Below are 20,749 nucleotides of genomic sequence, written 5' to 3'. Positions count from 1 at the left end.
TCTTCAGCTTGCCTCATTATTTGCCCAGACATGACAGTCTACTGTTTCAGAGACTTAGCCTGGTTCGCCTGATGGTGCAGGCTCTGTCATCAATGGCCTCCTGGTGGAGTGGATTTAGACCTGATCTGTTTTGGCCTTATCCCAAGTGGTAGGCTCTCTAATCTGACAGGCATTGCCTTGGACACCCATGCAGCTGTTCTGCACTTGGGGAATGCCTCCTGTTTGGCTTCAGAAATAGCCCTGCAGACTCTTCTGACAACTAGAACCTCAAAATACCTTGATTATCAAAAGCACAAATTCAGCCAAATGTAAGCAGACATGTTCTTTTTAGATGTTCCTACCAGAACATGTTATACTTTCAATAGGAAATCTTCCTTTATTTTCAGGTTTTACAAATTAAAACACATTAAAAATGCAAGAAATAAAAATGTAGACATACAACCTGCAATGGGAAGCTAACAAAAAAGCCTCAATTCTCCAGTCCGTCTTATCTTCGTGGAGGTTTGTGGGTGTTTGCTTATGCACAGAAGGGGAGGACTTTGACTAGATTCTATTAATTTGAGTCATTTTTTTCTGTTCCAATATGCACCCGTACTCAAACTTCCTCATCAGACAGGTTCATAAGTAACTTGCCTGTATGTCTAAGCATTTTGTCATTAATTCTACCATTAATTTTGAGTGCTTTATTTATTTTTTCTTTTTTGGAAAGTACTCCCGGCTCAATGCTTCTGTGTTCAGTTGTGACTCTTTCCAAAAGAGAGTTACAGACAAAGCTATTTTGCATACCATCTTTGTTTTGCTGTTCAATTTACGGTAGTCCTGACTCAGTGCTTCTGTGCTCAGCTGTGTCTTATAAACCCACTGATAGAGCTGTTGCTGCTTTGAGCTTTATGTTTTGCTGTTTGCTGTAAAAAGTAAAGCAAGCCCTTCGATTTTAGGCTTTTCTCTTCCTAAAAGGAGCTGCTAAGACATATAATTTAAAGTATTCTCCTAGATTTGTTTATTTTTTTATTTATTGTTTGTTTCTGCAATAGAAAATAGTCCTGACCTAGTGCTTCTGTATTTACATGTTTCTTACAAAATGGGCTTTACTTTAAGCTATTGCTGCCATTGATATTTTTCTTTACCCTTGACTCAGCGAGTCTGTATTTCGGTGTCGCTTTTCTGAAAGGAGCTATTGATTATGAAGTTGGGTTGAATAACTTTGACTACTCTTATTGTTTTTCTTTGCCATAGAAAGTACTCCTGATTGAGTGTTTCTCTTATGTTTTTCTGTGCACAAAACGTTCTTTCTTTCCACTGTCGCCACATGCTTGCTTGGGCTGAGAAACCGCTGGGAATTCAATCACCTGAAGTCAAGAACTGAGCTTCCTTTTTTTTTTTTAACTATATTCAAATTTGTAATGTTTATTTTGTTTATTTTTATTCTGTTGTATGTTGTTTTTAACTTCTTTGTACAAGCACTTTGAATTGTCTTTGGCTGAAAGGTGCTATGTAAATAAAGTTGCCTTGCCTTGCCTTCCTTACATGAACTCCCTTTTACCAACTGGCATTTTATGATCAGCAGAATTAGTTTTTATGCAATTAAATTTGAATCTAACTATAGGATTGGATTGTGTCTGATTGAACTGGATTCTCTAAATCTGGTACTTAATTGAATCCTCTGAATAAACTGAATTAGTACTTGTGAATTCACAAGTATGATGCTGAAAAGTTGTGGAATAAGCTCTGATTAGATTTAATTTTATGTAAGTTCAGAATCAGCTGACCTACTCAATGTAACAGCTGATGATTTCTAATTTAGCAGTGCCCACAGATATGATGAGCACATAGTGGCAGCAGGACAAATATAACAAATTAGAGCATATGAGCTGTTTCAAGTGGGACAAATTCAATCTCGTGGCATTATCCCTGCAAGCTGCCCGATACATTCTTACTGCCATAAATTCATCTGGGAGCTGGGTAACACACTATAAAATTCTAAGAGCCTTTTTAATGAATAATTATACAATCTTATTGTTCATTAATGAATGTTAATAAACACATTTGACTGTGCTTTGAAAGGATTTCTGGTCTTTTTGGTTGCTAGTACCCAAGTAATCTACTGGAAACATCTGGGTTTAAGCGTCCAGGTGTTTTATGCCAGAGTTTTAAATGAAACCAGCTGCAGTTTACCAGAAGAAAAAAAAGAGTTTTTAAATTGCTGTAAAGATTGGACCATATCATTCTTTCTGCAGCCAACAGCCAGCTCATAATGTTTACATAAAAATGCCTAAAGAAAACATCTATTGTTTGGCAAATTTGTACTTTACCCTACTTTCTACTGCCATTATATTTTAAATGTCAGAATAAGTCGCAGACAATAATTTATCCAGTCATGCAAAGCAAATAAATCTACAATCACCAGGGCAACCAGTCTATTTACATTAAAGAGTGGGTTTCAACACACCAAACTTCTCTTGAATGGATTCAACACTTTACTGATTCTGTTCAAAACCTCCAGAAAACCAACATATTCAGTCATTCTGCTCTCCAAAGAGTTATGCTCCTATTTTACATTTGATGTATCAGATTAAAAAAAATACAAATTTCTATTTCTCCTCTTAGGTCTTCAATAGTAACAGACCTAGAGTTTTTAAACTCATAAGGAGGCACCTGATTAGTCTGAGTCATGTAATTAACTGCTCAGTTAAAGCGGGGCAATTTCTAACTTCCTAGAAAACTCCAGGTATTACTCCCAGTTTTTAATCTGCTGAAGGCACTTATTAGTGATTTTAAACCCATCAAAATTCTTCCAGTAGGATCCAAATTTTGTAAAAATTTTCTAGAAAATATCAAAGCAAACAGTGGTGGTATAGTCGGGGCCATTTTTCTTTCACACAGATAAAAATTATCTCAGCGGGTGGATATTAATGCTGGTGTACCTCAAAGCTCTGCAATGGATCATCTGATTTTTACTCTACTGTATATATTAATGTAAAGTTTTCGCCTAATGCTCAGATGTATGCATATGAAACGTTTGTTTATTCACAAGCAAAACCAAAAGCTAGTCGGCAGAAAAGTGGTCTGCTGTGATGGTTAAGATCTCTAACTGGATATGTAACTCATGCCTGCTTTGTGATGTTGAGAAATCCTTTTGAGGTTTGCAAAGATCCAGATTCAGATGTTACAAGGCAAGGAAAACATTTCAGTACTAATGGTAAAAAGTTTTGCATCTCACTTTAAAGGACATATTTAAAAGATTGCAGCAAATTTAAATTTAGTTTTATGAATTTCAGAAATACAAAAAAAGTAATTTACTCAGGCGTCAGAGAATTACACAAATACCATGAATTGGTCACATATGAATTACCAATACTAAATAAAAAGTCCAACTCTATCATTGTAGGGCTTCAACTAAATATAATTATATATTTTGGGAAAACAAGATAAAATAACTGGATATTTTAGTAGTGTGTAAAATATGACATGATTACATAATAGACTAAATACTCAGAAACCCTTTTAGATATAACAGATATTCAGTTCTTTGCAAAAGTATATATACCCCTTGAATGTTTTTTAAATGTTTTGTCCCATTACAACCACAAATGTCAACAGATTTTACTGGCAGTTTATGTGACAGAACAGCACAACAAAAAAAGCAGAGCCCAACTTTGAAGTGGAAGATAAAGAACACATGTGTTTTAAAAGTATTTTACAAATAAAAACAACACATGTATTTGTAATCAGGCGCCTTTACTCTGATATCGCTAGTTAAAATCTAGAGCAACCAAATGGAGGGACAGATTAGAAATCAATATCACCAGCTTTTAATCAGACATGCAGCCAAAAAGGTCCATTGTAAATCTGGAGGAGCTGCAAAGATCAACAAGACATCTGTTAATTGTGAACTTCATAAATTTGATCTTTACAAAATAAGTCATGATCCATTGTCTTTCGTTAATGCAAGATCAAGTCTCAGAAGTGAAATGTCCAGGAGGGCCAAGAAACAACAAGCATTGTGTGGAGGAAAACCAAACCTGCAAACCACCATAAACACACAATGCACAATTTCACTTAAAATTAATGTTTGATTCAAAATGATTATTTGTAATGAATTCTGATTTAGTCTATAGGTGTGCAAAGCATTCTCATGATCTACTCCATTCTGGTTTGCAAGGCAGAATGACTAAGGGAGACATTAAAGTGTCTTTTTCACATTTATTAAATTTTAAATATTAATACATGCATGGCTGTAATAACTCCCTGCCAGAAATCTTCTGTCTTGCTTTTAATAAATTGATCAAGGAGCGAGTACCACACCATTCTGCAGACAGTCTTGTCCAAAGAGGAGTTGCAATTTCAGTGGTCATTTAGTCAACAACTGTGAAAATGTATATATTTCCTCACCACGTCGGACATTTTAAGTTGATTCTGAATAGTAGTAAATGAGAATCATAATTCTTATGTGAATCAATTTTTAGCACATCTCTGCTGTTAAATATGGTGGTGGCAACATCATTCTGTGGGGAGGCTTTTTTTCAGCAGAGACAAGAAAACCTGTTAGAGGCTGGAATAGACTTGAATGGGGTCAGTATCAACTTGCACCAGGACAATGATCCTAAACATCTGTTAGTCTGGTCTAGTCAAAGTCTAGACCTAAATCCAGTTGAAACGCTGTGCCAACTGCTCTCAGTCAAATCTGACGGTAAAGAAGAGGAATAAACTTCAGTCCCTTGATGTGTAAAGCTCGAGACGACTAATCCCAAAGGAAGCTGTAATCGCAATGAATGGTGAAGCACATCACACTTTTTAGATTTGTGTTTGCACAAAATTTGTGATTGTAATGTGATGAAATGTTCAAGGGGTGTAATTCTAAACCTGAAGCGCCACAGCTAGTTTTAGAAGTAAAACTCCAGTCAACTGTTTTATGTGGTAATGCAACTTTTCATAAATAACAATTTTCAAAAGTACTTTGGGTTCAAACTGAAAGCAGCTCTTTAAATTTCCTTAGTAACCTCCAAAAATACACTACAGATACAGCAGTTGATCACTCCAGACATATTTCAAGAGAAAACATTCAGGATCAAGTTAAACAGCTTTCCAGTTTCTGTAAATTACAGATAAACTCTCATCCAGTCGTCAGAGGCGGAAGCATAACATGCTGATACTTGTCGACTTTCTTAAATGGGAGGCAGCAAACTCTATGCTCAACTTCACTCCACAAAATCCTTCCATACTGTCATTTCTCTGTCTGTCCCGCCCCTCTGCCCATCTGCTGGGGTCAACAGTGGCACAGAGTAATTAGCACAAGTTACCTCCAGACCATCTGCTGCGTCCACCTGGAAGGATTTAAGTACCAACACACTTGTTCTACAAAAAAACAACCAAAAACAAAACAGCGGCAGCTCTCTGTCAAACTCACCCAGAAATCCCAGATTTCAGCTGTGGAAAGGATTCATCACAGAAAATATAACTTTAAGATTGAACACTCAGTTTCTTCTTTACTCCACAAACAGGAGAACCTGTGACTACACCTCCTCCTCTGTGACTCCGTCGCTCACTCTCACACACGCTCAAGTGTTTCTCTGAAGCCTGGCTTTTGTTCCTGTGCGCTCTGTGAAAATGACTTCAGTGGGACTGTGTCCTGCCCAAATTCCTCCCACTGCAGGCTTCAGCTCACAAAGCCGCACAGACTGAGCAGAACTGACAGCTATGTTAGCCTTCGGGGGCGGAGGAAAATACAACATATGCCCAACCTCACACACACATCATTGGCTAGGCAGTCATATTTTTGTCTGCCGCATGTTTGCATGTGTAACCTTATCTATCGCTGACATATGGGAGTGTATATCACCGTTATTCTTTCTCTGAGAGAAGTTGTGGGTCTATGATGGGACAAATGCCGAGACTGACAGGCAGCAAGTGCTGCTCCGGCATGTAATCGCCTCTTCGGCATGCAACAGGCGGCGCATAGGAAACATGAATGAGAAGGTAGTTGGTAGAAAAAAAGAATGAATAACACAAAATCAATAGAAATATCCCTGCATGTTTACACTGATTTGTTTTACTTGTATTCACACCCTATTAAGTGTATAGTATTTGCTCTTATAACAAAATTTTAAATTATTTTTTAATGTGAAAGAACAACTAAAAGCAGTGCGTAGTTGTGAAGTGAAAGAAAAATGATATATGAACTTTAAAAATCTGAAAAGTGTGGCATACATCTGTTTTCAGTAACCTCTCCCAGACCCTCCAATCCCAAGCCAGTTTGTAGAAGCACCTTTGGGGTTTATCAATTTTGTGGAGAAATTAAAGTTTTTGACCATTCTCCTCTCTAAAATAGCTCAAAATCAGATATATTTAATGAAATGGGTCAATGAGTGTTAATTTTTGATCTTCATTTGGATTTAGGTCCAGAGTTTGACTGAGTAATATGAACACATGACTGTTTTAATCTAACCCATTTTATTGTAGCCCTAGCTTTTTGTCTAAATGTGCTGTCCAGCTGGACAATAAATGTTTCGCACCAGTCTAAAATCTTTTCCCAAACTCAAACAGGTTTTCTTCCAGTATTGGCCCATTTGTAGCTCCACCCACCTTCCTAATTACTCTGACCAGCTTCTCTTTATGAATTCCTGGCTTGTCTTGCACCAATGTGAACTTAATTTGATAATAAGTTGACTTCTAATGTAACTGAATGTGCTGAGTTTTAATTATGGATGTCAGGGTAAAGGGATTGATTACATGGGTATTTTGCACTTAAACTTATTTATAAACACTGTTAATTTCTACTTCACTGTTCTGCACTACAATCCCAATAAAATACATTGAAGTCTGTGGATGAAACGTTAAAGTGCTGAATCTTTTCAACAAAAAAGCAGAAAACAATTAACTTGGTGAACTAAGAACTCATAAAATAATTTAAAAAGTGAAACCAGACGAGTCACATAGAAGCTGAACTAAAAACAACAATGGCCTCAGAGGCAGAACAGACTGACAAGGCTCCTGCTAATTGGTTTGATCAGACACGGTGAAACCGCTGCCGACAGAAGAACCCAACCAGACACCCTCCGAGGCTCTGAGAGCAAAACAAATTCATTTTAAACACATAAAAGGCAGGAAAGGAAAGGGGCTGAAATTAAAAAACCCTATGAGATGTACTAATTTGCAAAACAGAATAGAAGTTATGGATTGTGTCTAAAAAATTGTAAAGAAATACAATGTTATTCATTCTCGGAAAAAATTAGATAGCCTATAAAATTCATGAGGTTTTATTCACCTAAATATATTAAAAGGTATGTTTCTATGCTCCAGATCCTAACTAAGTACTAGAGGAGCAGTCGTTGGTTGGTGCCTATAGGAAAATATCATGGATCAGATTACTGGACTACAAATCACGTCTTGTTTATCTGATGAATTATATTTTTAAATATTAGACTTACAAAAACAATTAAGCTACTGACTTATAGCTTAATTTTTAATATCAGCTTACCCACTGTTCTGTAGCTCTGTGAAGGGATGTTCGACTGTTTCTGGCACCTCAGTTTTCTCAACAGGGACCCTGAATGGCTCCACAGGTGGGACCTCGATGGGTTTTTCTTCTGGCTCTTCTAAAAGCTGCTGCTGCTGTTGTAGAGTCTCCGTTCTTGGCTCGTTTGGTTGTAAATCTTCTAAATTTGGTGTTTCTCTGACTTCTACCTCATTTCTGGCTAGAATCTCTTCTGTCTCTTGAGCAGGTTTTAGGACTTTAGTGTGCTCTGTTGCTTCTAAAACAGACTTCCTGTCAAACAACTTTTGAGATGATTCTTGTTCCAAAGGTTTTGATTTTTTGGATGATTCTCCTGGGAGTTCAGCCTTCGAGGTCAGATCTGCCAAATATTTTATTGGTTCAGGAAGATCCACCTTCTCTAAAGGTTTAGGAAGATCATCTGGCCTCTTCACAGCACTCGGACATGAGCTTTGAGCTGCATTTTCCTCTGCTTCCTCTGGTGGAAGGATCACCTTGTCTGATATCAGTGCAGAAGGAATCTCCTCAGTGGGAGTTACAAACTCAACCTGAGGAGACTCCAGAGATGGGAGTGGTCTGGGAAAAGAAGAATAGAAGAAAAGGGTTAATGGAGCTGTTGCTTGACAGCAAAAGTCCAAACAAATGACAAGTTTGCGTGGGTTTGTGAAGGTTGTGTACACAGAAATGTTGACGGTGTGTTTGTGTGAGAAAAGGCTCGTTGTCTCCCTGGAGATGTCACAGCTGATGTCATCCTTTTGAACATAATGGGCTGCTTTACTTTCATTAGAGTTCAACCAGCAGTCATATGACTCAATTCAAACACAAAGTGCAGCTCTGTGTTTACATCCTCATTCATATTCATTGTCACGATGCTCTCCTCAATAGCACTCCAAACAAGGCCTGGACAGGGTGTTACTGTGATGTCAATTTAAAAACAGAAATGATTTTTTAAAAAATTGTCTGCCTGAATTCAAAGACAGTAAAGGAATACTTCAGATTTGTTTTGTTGTGATGCTCCATGATGATATTATCAGTAATAGTTTCCTGGAGCTGAGGTTTTAAACAACTTTAGCCATTTATTAAATGGCTCCTCTTGGATGAGTTTTTATTGTTGTATTGCAGTTTTGCCACTGCAAGACAAATTTCTCCTATCGGAGACTAATAAAATTATCTTATCTTATTTAACAAAATTTTCAAAATGAGGTGGACACAAAATGAATGAAATAAAAATAACATAATTAATTAAAAAGTGTTGATATGTGGTTTTAATCAAAACAAAACGATATTAAGAACATAGTAAGGATTATTATTCACAATTAACAGATTCCCTAACTATCTGATTACCATTCCATCAGTGAAGATTGGATTTAGGATGCATTTTTAATTTGTCTTTCAGACTGTTTTGTCGACAGTCAAAACAAACATCAGAATAAATCCAATAGCTCTGGTCTTGCTTGAGTTGATTAAAATATAGCTTGTTGTCGGTGATAATTATATTATCTTCACTTCCTTAGCAAAAACTTCTTTCGGTTGTAAAAATGTCCTTCCTTTGAATTTTCATTCATTAGGCTTAACAATTGTAAATATCTTTGACTTTGAATTTTAGTCAGATCAAAGGTAGAACAAATTAGTTTAAGGTTTTTGTGGGGGTTTTGTTTTTTTTTTTTTTTTTGCAGAGAACGTGAATATAATGCAAACTTCAGCATGGTGTCGTCTGTCTGACCTGTTCTATACAGATGAACTGAAGAACTACCCACAGCTGAAGTCCAGTATCCAAATCTGTCTAATGATGCCTCCCAGTGATCACAATGTGACTTTAGCCTTCTACGTCTCTACATATGTACTAAGAAATACTATCTGTCAGCTACAGGTACGGGAACCAGAACTATGAATACCTTTGACAGAATCTGACCACAATAAATCCAAATCCAAACTACCAACTAATATGATCCCCTTAGAACAATTTTAAAAACTGTATGAGCATGCTATTGTGTTTACCTCAAGGCATCTTGTGTATTCACTTGTTCGCTCTGAGAGAGGGATGCAGCGTCTTTTAGGGCTTGAATCCAGTTTGTTTCTGGTTCCTGGGATCCTTGCTCTGGATCAGGACTCTCTAAAACTTTTTGCTCAACAAGAGAGGAGCAGACGGGAGTCTTTTCAAGAGGTTTTGCATCACGCCGAGAAGCAGTGGCAGGGGGCTTTACCTCAGCACTATCATGGGGTTCTGAAAATGCCACTTGATCATGGCGTTTCTCTGACTCATTAGGAGACGGGATGGTGGTCGAAGTAACAACAGATGGGATGATGATGGCATCAGTACTTCTTTTATCTATCACACTACCGTCTATTTCAGTTTCCCTAGCACAGCTAACGCCCCCTTCTGAGGGACAAGCAGGGGTTTCTATGCTGCTCTGTGGCACGTCATTGTTAAAGAGACTGGACTCTGATTCTGTTCCACTTTCTTTATCATTTAAATTTAAAATCACTTGCTTTCCTGCATTTTCATCACTATCAGCTACTTGCACCCCCTTCTGTTCCCTATTCTCTACCAAACCTGCCTTGATTTCTTTTGGGATTTCCTCATCATTAGAGCTTTTTATGGCTGCTTGTACTACTTGGCTGCTGTCTGTGTCAGAGGTTTTATTGCAACTTTGCAGCTCTGCATCCTTAATGTCACCCCATTGGCTTTCTTTAGCTGAGGCAGCACTAAAGTCCTCTTTCCTAGTTTCTGCTTCCCAAACATTTTGCTGTGTGCTAAACCCCTTCGGATAAACTTCATTAGCTTGGTTTGAACTTGAAATATGAGTGTCTTGACTGTCTGTGCTGACTTTTGATGAAACTGAGTGTTGGCTAGCTGAAGTCGAAGCAAACTCAATAGATGCAGCACTGTTTTTTAACATTTCACATGTTCTGTGCTGGTCCATGTTAGTTGTTTGTTCTGGCTTTGTGTTTCTGTTTGACTCATCTAGCTCTAACCCAGGGTCTTTATTCACATCTAATCTCTGTCCAATCTTAAATACTTGAGAGCAAACAGTTACTAACCCTGAGTCAACTGATGCTTTTCCATCTGCACCATTTTCACTTCCATTTAAATCCACAGAAAAGCCAGATGGCACCTCTTCTTTCACTGCAAATCTAAACAACTCATCCTTGTTGACTGATTCAAACAAACTCTGATCAGAGCAGTCTCCCTCCTCTGGACCTGCAGGTTGAGTCCAATTGGAAATCTTTTCTTTGCTGTCAGCGGTTCCACCTGACATCTCCTCTGTGGAATGTGTGGATCCCAGACACTGCTCCCTTTGCTTTGGTTCTTGAGCAAAACTGTTTAGATCTTGCAAGTCCTGCGATTGGCCAAAAGCTGGGCTCAGATCTGGTGCAGTGTCAGTGTCAGAGCTACATTCCAGCACTGCTGTCACAATTTGTCGCAAACTCTGGTCATAAACAGTCTGAGTTTCAGTGTTGGACTCCAACTCAGGAGGTAAAAATCTTTCAGATGTTCTGCTGGAAGTTGAGGAAGTTTTACTTCCACATTTAGATGGAAAGCTCTTATTGCTTTCTTCTTCGTTTGGTATTTCTGTTGGCGGTGATTCAGTCTCCATATTGTGTTTACATTGTGGCTGCAGAACTGCTGCTCCCATAAAAACAGCCTCTTTATCTGGTCCATTATACTGCTGCTGCAATGTTGGGTCTGTCTTTCCTGTCTGCTGCATTTTGTTATCTGCTGCTTCCTCTTGATTATCCATGGCTATGTCTTCTTTTAGTTTCTTTTTTTCCCCCATACTATCATTTTCAGTGTTAACATATGTCTCATTAGTAGGGTAGTTGACACATGCTAGGTCATCTCTGTTAGATGTTTCAATAGTAGTAGAATCTGGCTTATCGAGACATGTTGGCATTATATTACCAGATTTTTCCTTTGACAGTACATCATCTGCAGCTGAAGTCTGGGCTGCAACAGTCAAATTTTCCACTTGTGAACAAGGATTATTCAAATTCTTGGTGCAAGATATCAGGAGTTCATCATCAGAGTGCTCAGCACAATCTCTATCCTTCAGCTCCTGACAGGTTTCATCTGTTCTCAAAGTGGCACTACTGTGATTCAGATTCTCTACTAAAGGCATCTGGCTCATTTCACCACCCTGATTGCATGCCACCTCTCTGGAGATGCTGGTGCAGTCCTCATCAGTACTGCGGGTACCTATGTTCTCTGGAAAAGAGACATCGCAGTCGGTAATAAACTCCAGGTGACTCATCATTGGTCCAGGAGGCTGTAATGTAATGGGTGAGTTGCTGACAGAGCCAGTCTCTTCCTTTGTCAAACCAGTAAAACCACCCATGAGTACCTCAGTAGACCCCATGACATCAGTAATGACTGGTCCAGTTTGAGGGGTTTCATCTAAACAGGAAGGCTGAGAGGTGGGCTCTAGAGGTTTTGATCCAGAGCATGTTGAGGGGTCGGCTTCAGATGCATTATGCTGGTTCACTTCTTTTTCTTCAAGGGTCACAGGAGCATCGTGTTTTGAAGATAAAACTTCCTGCAGGCGTTTAGTCTCACCTGAATTTTGAGTATCACTGTCAATGTCATGTTCTTCCTTACCCATCTGTTTTCCCTCAGTGGGAGAGAAAAGTTGTTTTGAGCATCCCTCAGCTTCGGCCATTTCCTGTAAGTGTATAGCATTTTTTTCATGGTGATCATGATCTAAGGCAATTTTGTTAGTGTCGCCTTCACCCAAAATCGCCATTCGTTTTTCTTGAACCTCATTTGAACCATGCATTTCTTCTTCATCCTTCATCAAACCTGTACTTGTGGAGTTTTCTGGCATATCAAAGCTGAGGTGATTGGGGAAGGTATAACTGGCCTCTGTCACAGGATGGTGCAACGTCTCATGAACAGTCAATGGAGGCAAAGAAGCACAGTCCAAACCTAGAACTGGCATGTTTGTAAGAGTCTCAGAGGAGCTGAGCTTAAAATTAACATCATCAGCAAAGTGAACTCTGTTACCTCCACTGCTGGTGCACAGAAGGACTCCTCTTCCAGTCATCTTGGGACTACCACTCTCACTCTGGGTATTGGCTGTACTTTCAGGTGTTTTCTCTTCAATGCTACAAGGTCCAACCTGTTGATCCGATCTTGCTTTTTGCTCACTTCGCTGTGATGTATTCAAAGGCTGAGGTGAGGTAAAAGGCTGGACGATGCAGTTGCAGTTCCTTTCCGCGATGATTGATATCTGACAAGGTTGTTCCAAAGACAGTGCTTCCTCTGAAACCAGTTCTTGTATTGGTTCAGTCTTTATCTCAGCGTCTGTATTGCTGGAGCTCTGCTGCTGCTCAGAGTAAGAGGGAAGAGGTAAAACTGTCACGTCATGCTGCTTGTGATAGAAACGCTCCTCTTCAGAGCCCTCTGGAATGGTAGCGATCGGCTCAGCCCAGCACGGTGACTTCAACTGTGACTCGGCAACATCACTGGGCGGACTCGCTCCCGTCTTGACTGATGACACCCCTCCAGCAGAGCCTTTCAGCTGGCTCGGTAAATTGTTCTCTCCAGCAAGCCCTCCTTTTTCTCCTACCTCCCCTCCTCTTCCTTCCCCTCCCTCTTCCGATCTTTCTAAATGTGCACCACTGTGATCCTGGAAATCAAGACCAAAGGTATTCGTACAGCCTGTGGAGAATAGCAGCTCCTTTTCAGCGTCCGTCTCCTCAGCTGGTGAGATCGCTGTGTCTGTGCTGTGAATGCACGCCTCTCTCGGTTCCTTAATTTCAGCCTCAGCCAAGTTGTGTGGCATTTTGCTGCTGCAGCTTTCCTCACATTCAGTCTCCCCCTCTTTGGCCGAGAATGGAAGCGTGCAATTTCCTTGTGAGCAGATTAATGAGACGAGGTGGGGGCTCTCCTGGAGTTTGTCTCTTTTTACATCCGCAGAGGCAGGATAGTCTGCTCTTCCATCCAGTTTGCCTTCTCCTGCTCCTTCTTCACTCTCTGCAACTGCTACAGTAGCCACCGTATCCTGTAGATCACGGCTCACACTTTCTCCCTCTCCCTCGTTTTCTATCACTTCTGACAGTGTGGGTGTTGTCAGTGGCAACGTATTAACCACTATTACTGCATTTCCAAGGCCGCTCTCCACACAACCGTCTCCCACACAAGTTCTGCTGTTGGAGAGTACGCTCTGATCCTCTGCTGTGGGTATTTTTGTTTCTGAAGTAACTATAGCCTCCTGTCTCTGTGCATTCCATCCCTTTTCACTAGAATCACCTTGTCTGGTAGCTGCAGTTTGGAGATTTGTTGCTGGTGTACTGTGGATGCCATTTTCTCCTTCAGTTACATGTTGCTCACACTCTGAGCTCTGATCATTACTCATATTCATATTGTTGTGATTCTCTGACTGATGGGTCCCCTGTGAAAGGGACTGCATGGAGTCAGGTGAACAGGCTGAGGCAGTAAGATGATCCAGACTGCTTTGAGGGGAAGACTTTTGCATTCCCACGGGACTCAGCTGTTGCTTGTAATCAGTCTCTTCCCCACAAGTCAGAAGCTCAGAGTCTAGCTTCAACACAGACGTAGCATTTTCTGCTAAATCTGTGTGAGTACCAACATATGATAGTGACAGAGCCTGTTTTTCAGTTTCGGACTGCCAAAGCTCTGTCTTTGCTTCCTGGTCACTCTGGGCACTCTTTTCTATCTTCTTCTTTGTCTTGTGTTTCTTTTTCTTTGCTTCTTTGTTCGGTCCAACTTGTTTCTCAGATTTTGATCTTAACTGATTATCCTCCCTTTGCTTGTCTGTTTCTTTTTTTGATCCTGATGCAGTTACATCTAAACCATTTGACTCATCTGTAGCCTCTGGTATTCCTCTTGGGCTTTCTTCTTTAATCTCTGTATCAAAATTATTTGAGCTGTTTATCTCAGTAGTGACACTCACTCCAACTTGTTCATTTAAAGTCTTTAAGTCTCTCTGTTCTTTTGGAGATTCCTTATTTGTATCTGATTTCTCCTCTTGTTCATTCATCTCCATTTTTGACTTAAGCTCTGAACATTTCTCCATGCTCTGATTTGCTTCTACTTTATTTTCCATCTCTGTTTTCCTAGAGTTATTCTCCTTTCCTAGAATGTAATCCCTAAAACTAAACACAACTGTATCCATTTGACTGTGTGCTGCCTCACTGTTTCCATGTGTACTCTCGTTTCCAAGGGCCCCGTTGCTATGTTCTGGCTGCACTGCAACTGGAAGTGGTGAGAACGATTTGCTGGACTCATTAACCATCCCCTCATTGGTTGCCTTCCCTACTACATCCTGAGTCATTCCAGACTCCTTAGAAGACAGCATGCCCAGCGACGCCATTTGTTCTTCGCATTCTTGGAAGGCCATTTGGAGTTCCTGGTCCAAGAAGTTGGTTGGGGAAGGTGTCAGGGGTCCCGGCTGAGGTGAAGAATGGACATCTGGGATTGCTGGCTGGGTGCCATCTGGCCTGAGATGAGGGCAGGGTGACACGATTAGGACGAGACAGACAGACAGCTGCTCATTCCACGATGCCGTCGAGCATTGCTATTGGCAGAGCAGAAGTCCATGCTCAGCAAACACAACACCCAGTTGCACGTCAAGCATCTTGGGATGGCCCTTCCTGAGCAAGAACTGAATATCAGCTGTTTTTAATATTATGGGAGTTATAGAACATGCAACATCTTTTTACAAACAGACCAGAGAACAAACTATTTCTAATTAACTTCATTAAATCAGTTCTCACTGATCCTTAGTGTCTCGCTATTTAAAGATGTGCAACATTAAAGTTTCATGAAGCTGTTAATTCAAACACATTCAGGAATTCACACTGAAACTGCCATTTTTGTTCATGTTCACCCTGGATTCATGCAGACATGCTTCTGGCAGGTAGTCGCAGTGAAATTTAAATTTGTCAACAGAGATCTATATGGACTAGACGTCACTAACAAAAACAAAAAAAATCTAATCTTTTTTAGATCAGCATATGAATCAGAATCATAACACTTTTCGGTGTGAATGCTATATTATGGGTGAGGTGTTAAACAGGAAGTCAGCGGAAGCAAAAAAATATAACAGGCTTGAAAGGAAATTGTATTTTCTATAACTTGTTAAGATGTATCTTCACTTCATTATGGCTGCTACTTAAACACACTGTGACACATTAGGCAAAGTTTCACCATGTGTGAGAGTAGTTGCTTTACATTAAAAAAAACCTGTTAAATAAATTGGGATTTGAGATGGTAAGAGAACAAAAAGTGGAAAGGTGTATCAATACTTTAGAAAGAAGCTTATATTACTAGTTAAAATGGCTTTAAAGATGGCTTTAAACAAAAACACTTGAATGAGCAAGGGTGGGTACATTCATATGAATGTATTATTTATTAGCCTTATTTAAAATTATTGTTGCATTATATGCAGTGTCCTGAGTTTTGCTCATCTCACTTTTTAATAAGCCATCTAAAAAGGAAGAGCACAACTACATAGCTACAAAGAAAATGACTGTACAACTAAACCGATGAGTCAGTCGGAGGAGCATTAAGCAGAGAAGTAGACAAGAGGCCCAGGATAGCTTAGGGGAGAGGCAGAGATCCATAGCTCAGGCGAGAAAGATCTCTATTAGTTGTGCACTCCACTAATGAGACTGTTATGAAAAATGTCTGCCACAAGCCAAGTAGGACACAGCAAACATGTGGAAGAAAAAAGGTGTCAGATGAGAACAAAAGTAAAATCTTCGGCCAGGGTAACACAGGAAGGAAACTGTTTAAGACTTAAGACTTTATTCCAGGCTGAACTTTACATCAGAAGTAGTGTATTAACCTTGAAAGAAAACTGCTAGAAAACTGTAAATAGGTTGCTTCTTGTCAAAACGTCAAAACTATGTTTCTCGTTTTAGGAGACTTTTCAGCCAGACAGATGAAATACCTGAGTCCCTGCTTAGCTTTTAATTAGAAGTACAGGAAATACCAGGTTGTGTCATAGTTATTTGCCCTCATTCTTCTTGCTTATTCTGTTTGGGTTTCATCGTGTGTTGAAACATTACATTTTTTAAAAAATTTTTCAACTCTATACCAAAACCAACTGACAATAAAACAGCTTTAAAAACAAACTTCTCTCATGCCAATCCACAGAAACCAAACCAGTTGTTTGTGTTTAGTCTGCAGTAAAGTTTAGGTGGAGGAAAATCATTATTATTCCCTTCATCCGTCAGCTGTGATTGCACTCCTTGTATTCTTGTAAACACAAAATCTCTTCCAGCATGCTGCTCACTAACCAACCTGCCATTCAAGCCTGTATCTAATTCTCTTGGCACTTTGCACTAAAGGGCAGAGCAGTAAAAAAAAAACTCCAGTGTTTCCAGCTGGCAGGCATCAAAATGATTCCTGCTGCTGCCTGAACAAAGCAAATGTCTCAAACAGCAATCCATCTTCAGACTAATAAGTCTGCAGTGAGTAGGCAATAAAGAGCTGGATCACTGTCTACCATACTTCTCTTTTTGGAGTTTGAGCTGTTAAATTATCAAGTCAAACATTATCTATACAGCAGCAGGGTGTGAGATTTTCAGTAAAACATTAAAGTCTTGATGCAGATCATGAAAAAAAAGTGTTCACAGATAAGCCACTTTATCATGAGGAAATTAATCACCACAAATCAAAATAAAACCTGCCTCAACCGGCAGCATCACAACAGCGACATCATTGCAATCAAGCATGAGTTAGAAACATTAGATTAAGCCCAAGCGCCCTGATTTATAATGCTATGATCTCATTTACAGCTAACCACAGTCCCATGGCAGAGACGCATGCCGAATCATGTGCTACCTTCTGTCTAAAACTTGCAGTGGTCCACCGACATTCATGTGATGCTGCAGGCCCACCAGCAGGGGGTTCACCTGCTCACATTTTCTCCCATCGGAGCTAGAATGAGCTCTGCTGACAGGTCCATAAAAGCAAACATGGAGACACACAGATCATTATCGAGTTAACTTTCACCTCCGGATAACTTGCACATTGCTCATTGAAAATGAGATCTAGATCTCAACGGGGTTTACCTGATTAAATAAAGGAACATATGGTATTGTTTATAACCAGTGCATCATTAGACAAAGTTATTTTATTTCCCAACAATAGAATTTTGGCAATTACTTGACCCAACTTGGCCTCAGTGGTGTAAATATTTTTAATGAAATGCTTCTTTATGAACTGAACGTATTTTATTAGATAAACTTTTCTATAGTAATTAATATAATCACAGGGTTACTTGCAGTATACTTTGTCACCTCAGCAAGGGACTGGAGCCTCTTGTGAGGATTGGTTGAAACTTCACCTGGTTGTTAGAAATAATTTTCTCACAAGCAAGAGGAGAAATTTTAATATTTTTAAGAAAAGTAAAATCCAGCCTCTGTTCTGTTTTCATAAATGAAGTAAATGTTTCTAGAAGGTCAAACTAGAATCTGTTCACCTTTGATTAAACCTTATTGTCGTTTGTATGTTTCTCACCTTATGGAGGTCCCAATACCAAAAAAAAATCCTTGATGTCGCTTTTCTAGTCTTTGATGCTCGTTTGAAACCCCAGCTTTCTCACTGTAAGGTTATTACTGTATTCACACAGAAAGTTCTGGAGTGGCCTACTCAAAGTCTACTCTTAGATCTGACTGAAATGCTGTGGCATGACATCCTTCTTGAGAACTTTCCAGTAAGGCTAAATTAAGACATTTGTTCCTGCACAGTGACGTAAAAGATTCACTGCTCGTTATCACAAATGTTTAATTGTCAGTTGTACCCAGCAGGGATATTACTACAAGTTATTGTGTTTTATTTAGGAACAGGGTGACTGGAATAACTTTTTTTCCTTAATAAATATAATATTCATTAAAAAGCTGCACACAATAACTTTTTTAGCTAGAAGCAAAGCTACATGCTTCCACCGCAAAACCAGTCAAAGTGAGAGAGGATGTTTATTTGTTTTTGAACAAAAAGAAAGTTTTTGTATGTAAGTTAAAGTTTCGTATGATTTATTCATTAGCCTGAGAGATAAAAACATCTGTAATTTCCTCTGAGGTGAAAAAACAGCTGTGGGCAAGGACAAGTTTCTACATACCCCAGTGAAGACTCCCAGATGTTCAACTCGCTGCTGAAATCCAAACTGGGCAGCAGATCATGAGGAAACTCAAGCTCCTCCTGGTCCTCCTGGTCTGCAGATCCGCTGCCCTCCTCCACTCCAGTGATGACTGGGACCTCTAGGAGCACTGGTTGGTAGGTGGAGGCTTCGGTCAGCAGAGCCTGGTTGTCCCGTCCACTCAGACTCTCTCCTTCAGTCTGTGAGACAGTGGAGACATCATGTTGGTGCGCTGCAACCTCCAGCACATGCGCAAAACATACTGCAGCATGTAGTTAAACAAGCCTGAGCATTTTGAAAGCAAACGTAGGGAACACCCAGAGATTAATGTTCAGACACAACATGTGATCAAATAACTCCACCCATGTGTTAAACTATTAAGCAAACAGCTGGTACAGCAAAGTCACAGCAGATTATCTGGAGTCTGTCCAATCACTAAACACATATTAGATCTGCTTTTCTTATGTTGATGCAGGAATATACCAGCCTAACATCAGTTACCAACCGATTCTTACCTTGTGTGTTGCTGTCAGCTTGTCTGATAACAAGCTAGCAGAACGATAACTGATCTCAACTGATCTCTTATCTGCTGTGTTCAGTCTGGCTTTGTTATCAAACTGACTATACTTAATTGCATGAAATGTCATCTTTGCCTATGCACACAAAAACAACCCAAATAAGATAGATAAGCCACAAATGGATATACAAACTGATGGACAGATGGATGTAGGGCTGTAATGATTAATCAGATGAATCATGATAAATCAGTTACTGAAATAAGCATCACGTAATTTAGTAATCAGTTAATTAATCGTTAACTGAAGTACACAGACTCTGAAAGAACAACACAGTCAGAGCAATAATTAAGCCAAAACAGTCAAAAACATATACATATTTTGCATTTATGATACAAAAAACTTCTTAGTCTCTAAATATGTTCTACCCAGAAATCCATAAGTGGCATAGCTTTAGCTTCACCTGGTCCAAATTCTGTATAAAAAACAAAAAACAAAAGACAAAGAACTCTTCTATTAAGTAGATCAGCCTTACACTGATCTACTCAAGGAATGCGGTTGTAGCTTATTAGGCAATAGAAATGTTCGTTTTGTTATTTAAAAAGGAATTGAATTGATTGTTTATTTGCACCCTGTGAAATATTTCTAATATTGTATAAAAACGATTAAGCGGTTAAATGAAAAATCTACACAATGTACCAATTTCTTTATCCAATTAATGTATTAATTGTCAGAATATTCAATTTAATAATCGATTATTGAAATAATCGTTAGCTGCAACCCAAGATGGATAGATGGATGGTATTCAGATCAATCATGACTTGACAACAGTATCTCCAGCTTCAAAGCCAAAACTCCAACCTCACTGTCTAGACTTTACATCTGCAGCTTCCTTCATGCTTTGCTGCTCTTGGGCTTTGAAAGTACAACCATTAAATGCATAAAATAAAGTAGGTGATTATTACAGCCTGCAGCTGTCCATCTAAAACACATATCACAAGGGAGTACATTTCTTTTGTAAGGCTTCAAAAATAATTTACCAAGCAGACAAGTCTGTTCACAGATGACAGAACCAGTCTTTCCAGATGGTGTAAAGCACAACAGACACTGTCTATAACCATTACACAGAAAATAGTTTGTCCTTTTGCTTCAGGAACTTAAAACTCCACCAGTCAAACTTTGAGAAAATCTTGAATTTTGTCAGGATTTCTGTCAGTCTGACTGGGAAACAGTCCAATCACAGACACACATAAACACACACACAACACTTGGCAGTGTCGTCGTGTTGAGGCAATGTCGCCCTCATAGCATCTAAACACTCAACCGTCACAATTCAGTGGAATTTCTCCCTCATGGAGCTGCTTCCAGTTAATGGAGCCTGGAAAGTTTACTCTCATTTCATGGATCTTTCTTTGTTTTTTGTTTTTTTAAGACTGTGGCATGCAGGTGTGGGAGCATGATAAAGTGTGCTTGTGTAAGCACATACAGAAATGTGCAGAACTGAAAGAACTTCATAACCATGTTTTTACAACATTAGTGTATGACCTGTTTCTTAAGTTTTAGTGTTATTTCTTTAATCCATGCTGCCTGGCAAAAGCCTGGAACTTTTCCACATTTTGTGATGCTAAAACCTC

At 39.3% G+C, this 20,749-nt stretch overlaps 1 protein-coding gene across 10 annotated transcripts in view; it reads right to left on the bottom strand.

The window, feature by feature from the left end:
* tacc2 (transforming, acidic coiled-coil containing protein 2) overlaps positions 1-20,749 on the bottom strand; it is a 59,812-nt gene that overhangs the window by 30,986 nt on the left and 8,077 nt on the right. For all 10 annotated transcript variants that reach the window (XM_032552399.1, XM_032552391.1, XM_032552394.1 and 7 more), the window contains 4 exons: positions 18,583-18,800; positions 17,304-17,411; positions 9,491-14,953; positions 7,478-8,068 (listed from right to left, as the gene is read on the bottom strand). In XM_032552399.1, the coding sequence (XP_032408290.1) occupies positions 7,478-8,068; positions 9,491-14,953; positions 17,304-17,411; positions 18,583-18,800 (6,380 nt within the window). The remainder of the gene's footprint in view (positions 1-7,477; positions 8,069-9,490; positions 14,954-17,303; positions 17,412-18,582; positions 18,801-20,749) is intronic.

This window comes from Xiphophorus hellerii, chromosome 22, assembly GCF_003331165.1.
Source record: "Xiphophorus hellerii strain 12219 chromosome 22, Xiphophorus_hellerii-4.1, whole genome shotgun sequence".
In the NCBI taxonomy this organism is placed as follows: domain Eukaryota; kingdom Metazoa; phylum Chordata; class Actinopteri; order Cyprinodontiformes; family Poeciliidae; genus Xiphophorus; species Xiphophorus hellerii.
The sequence above is the reverse complement of the archived record's forward strand: the minus strand, read 5'-3'. Positions and strand labels throughout refer to the sequence as shown.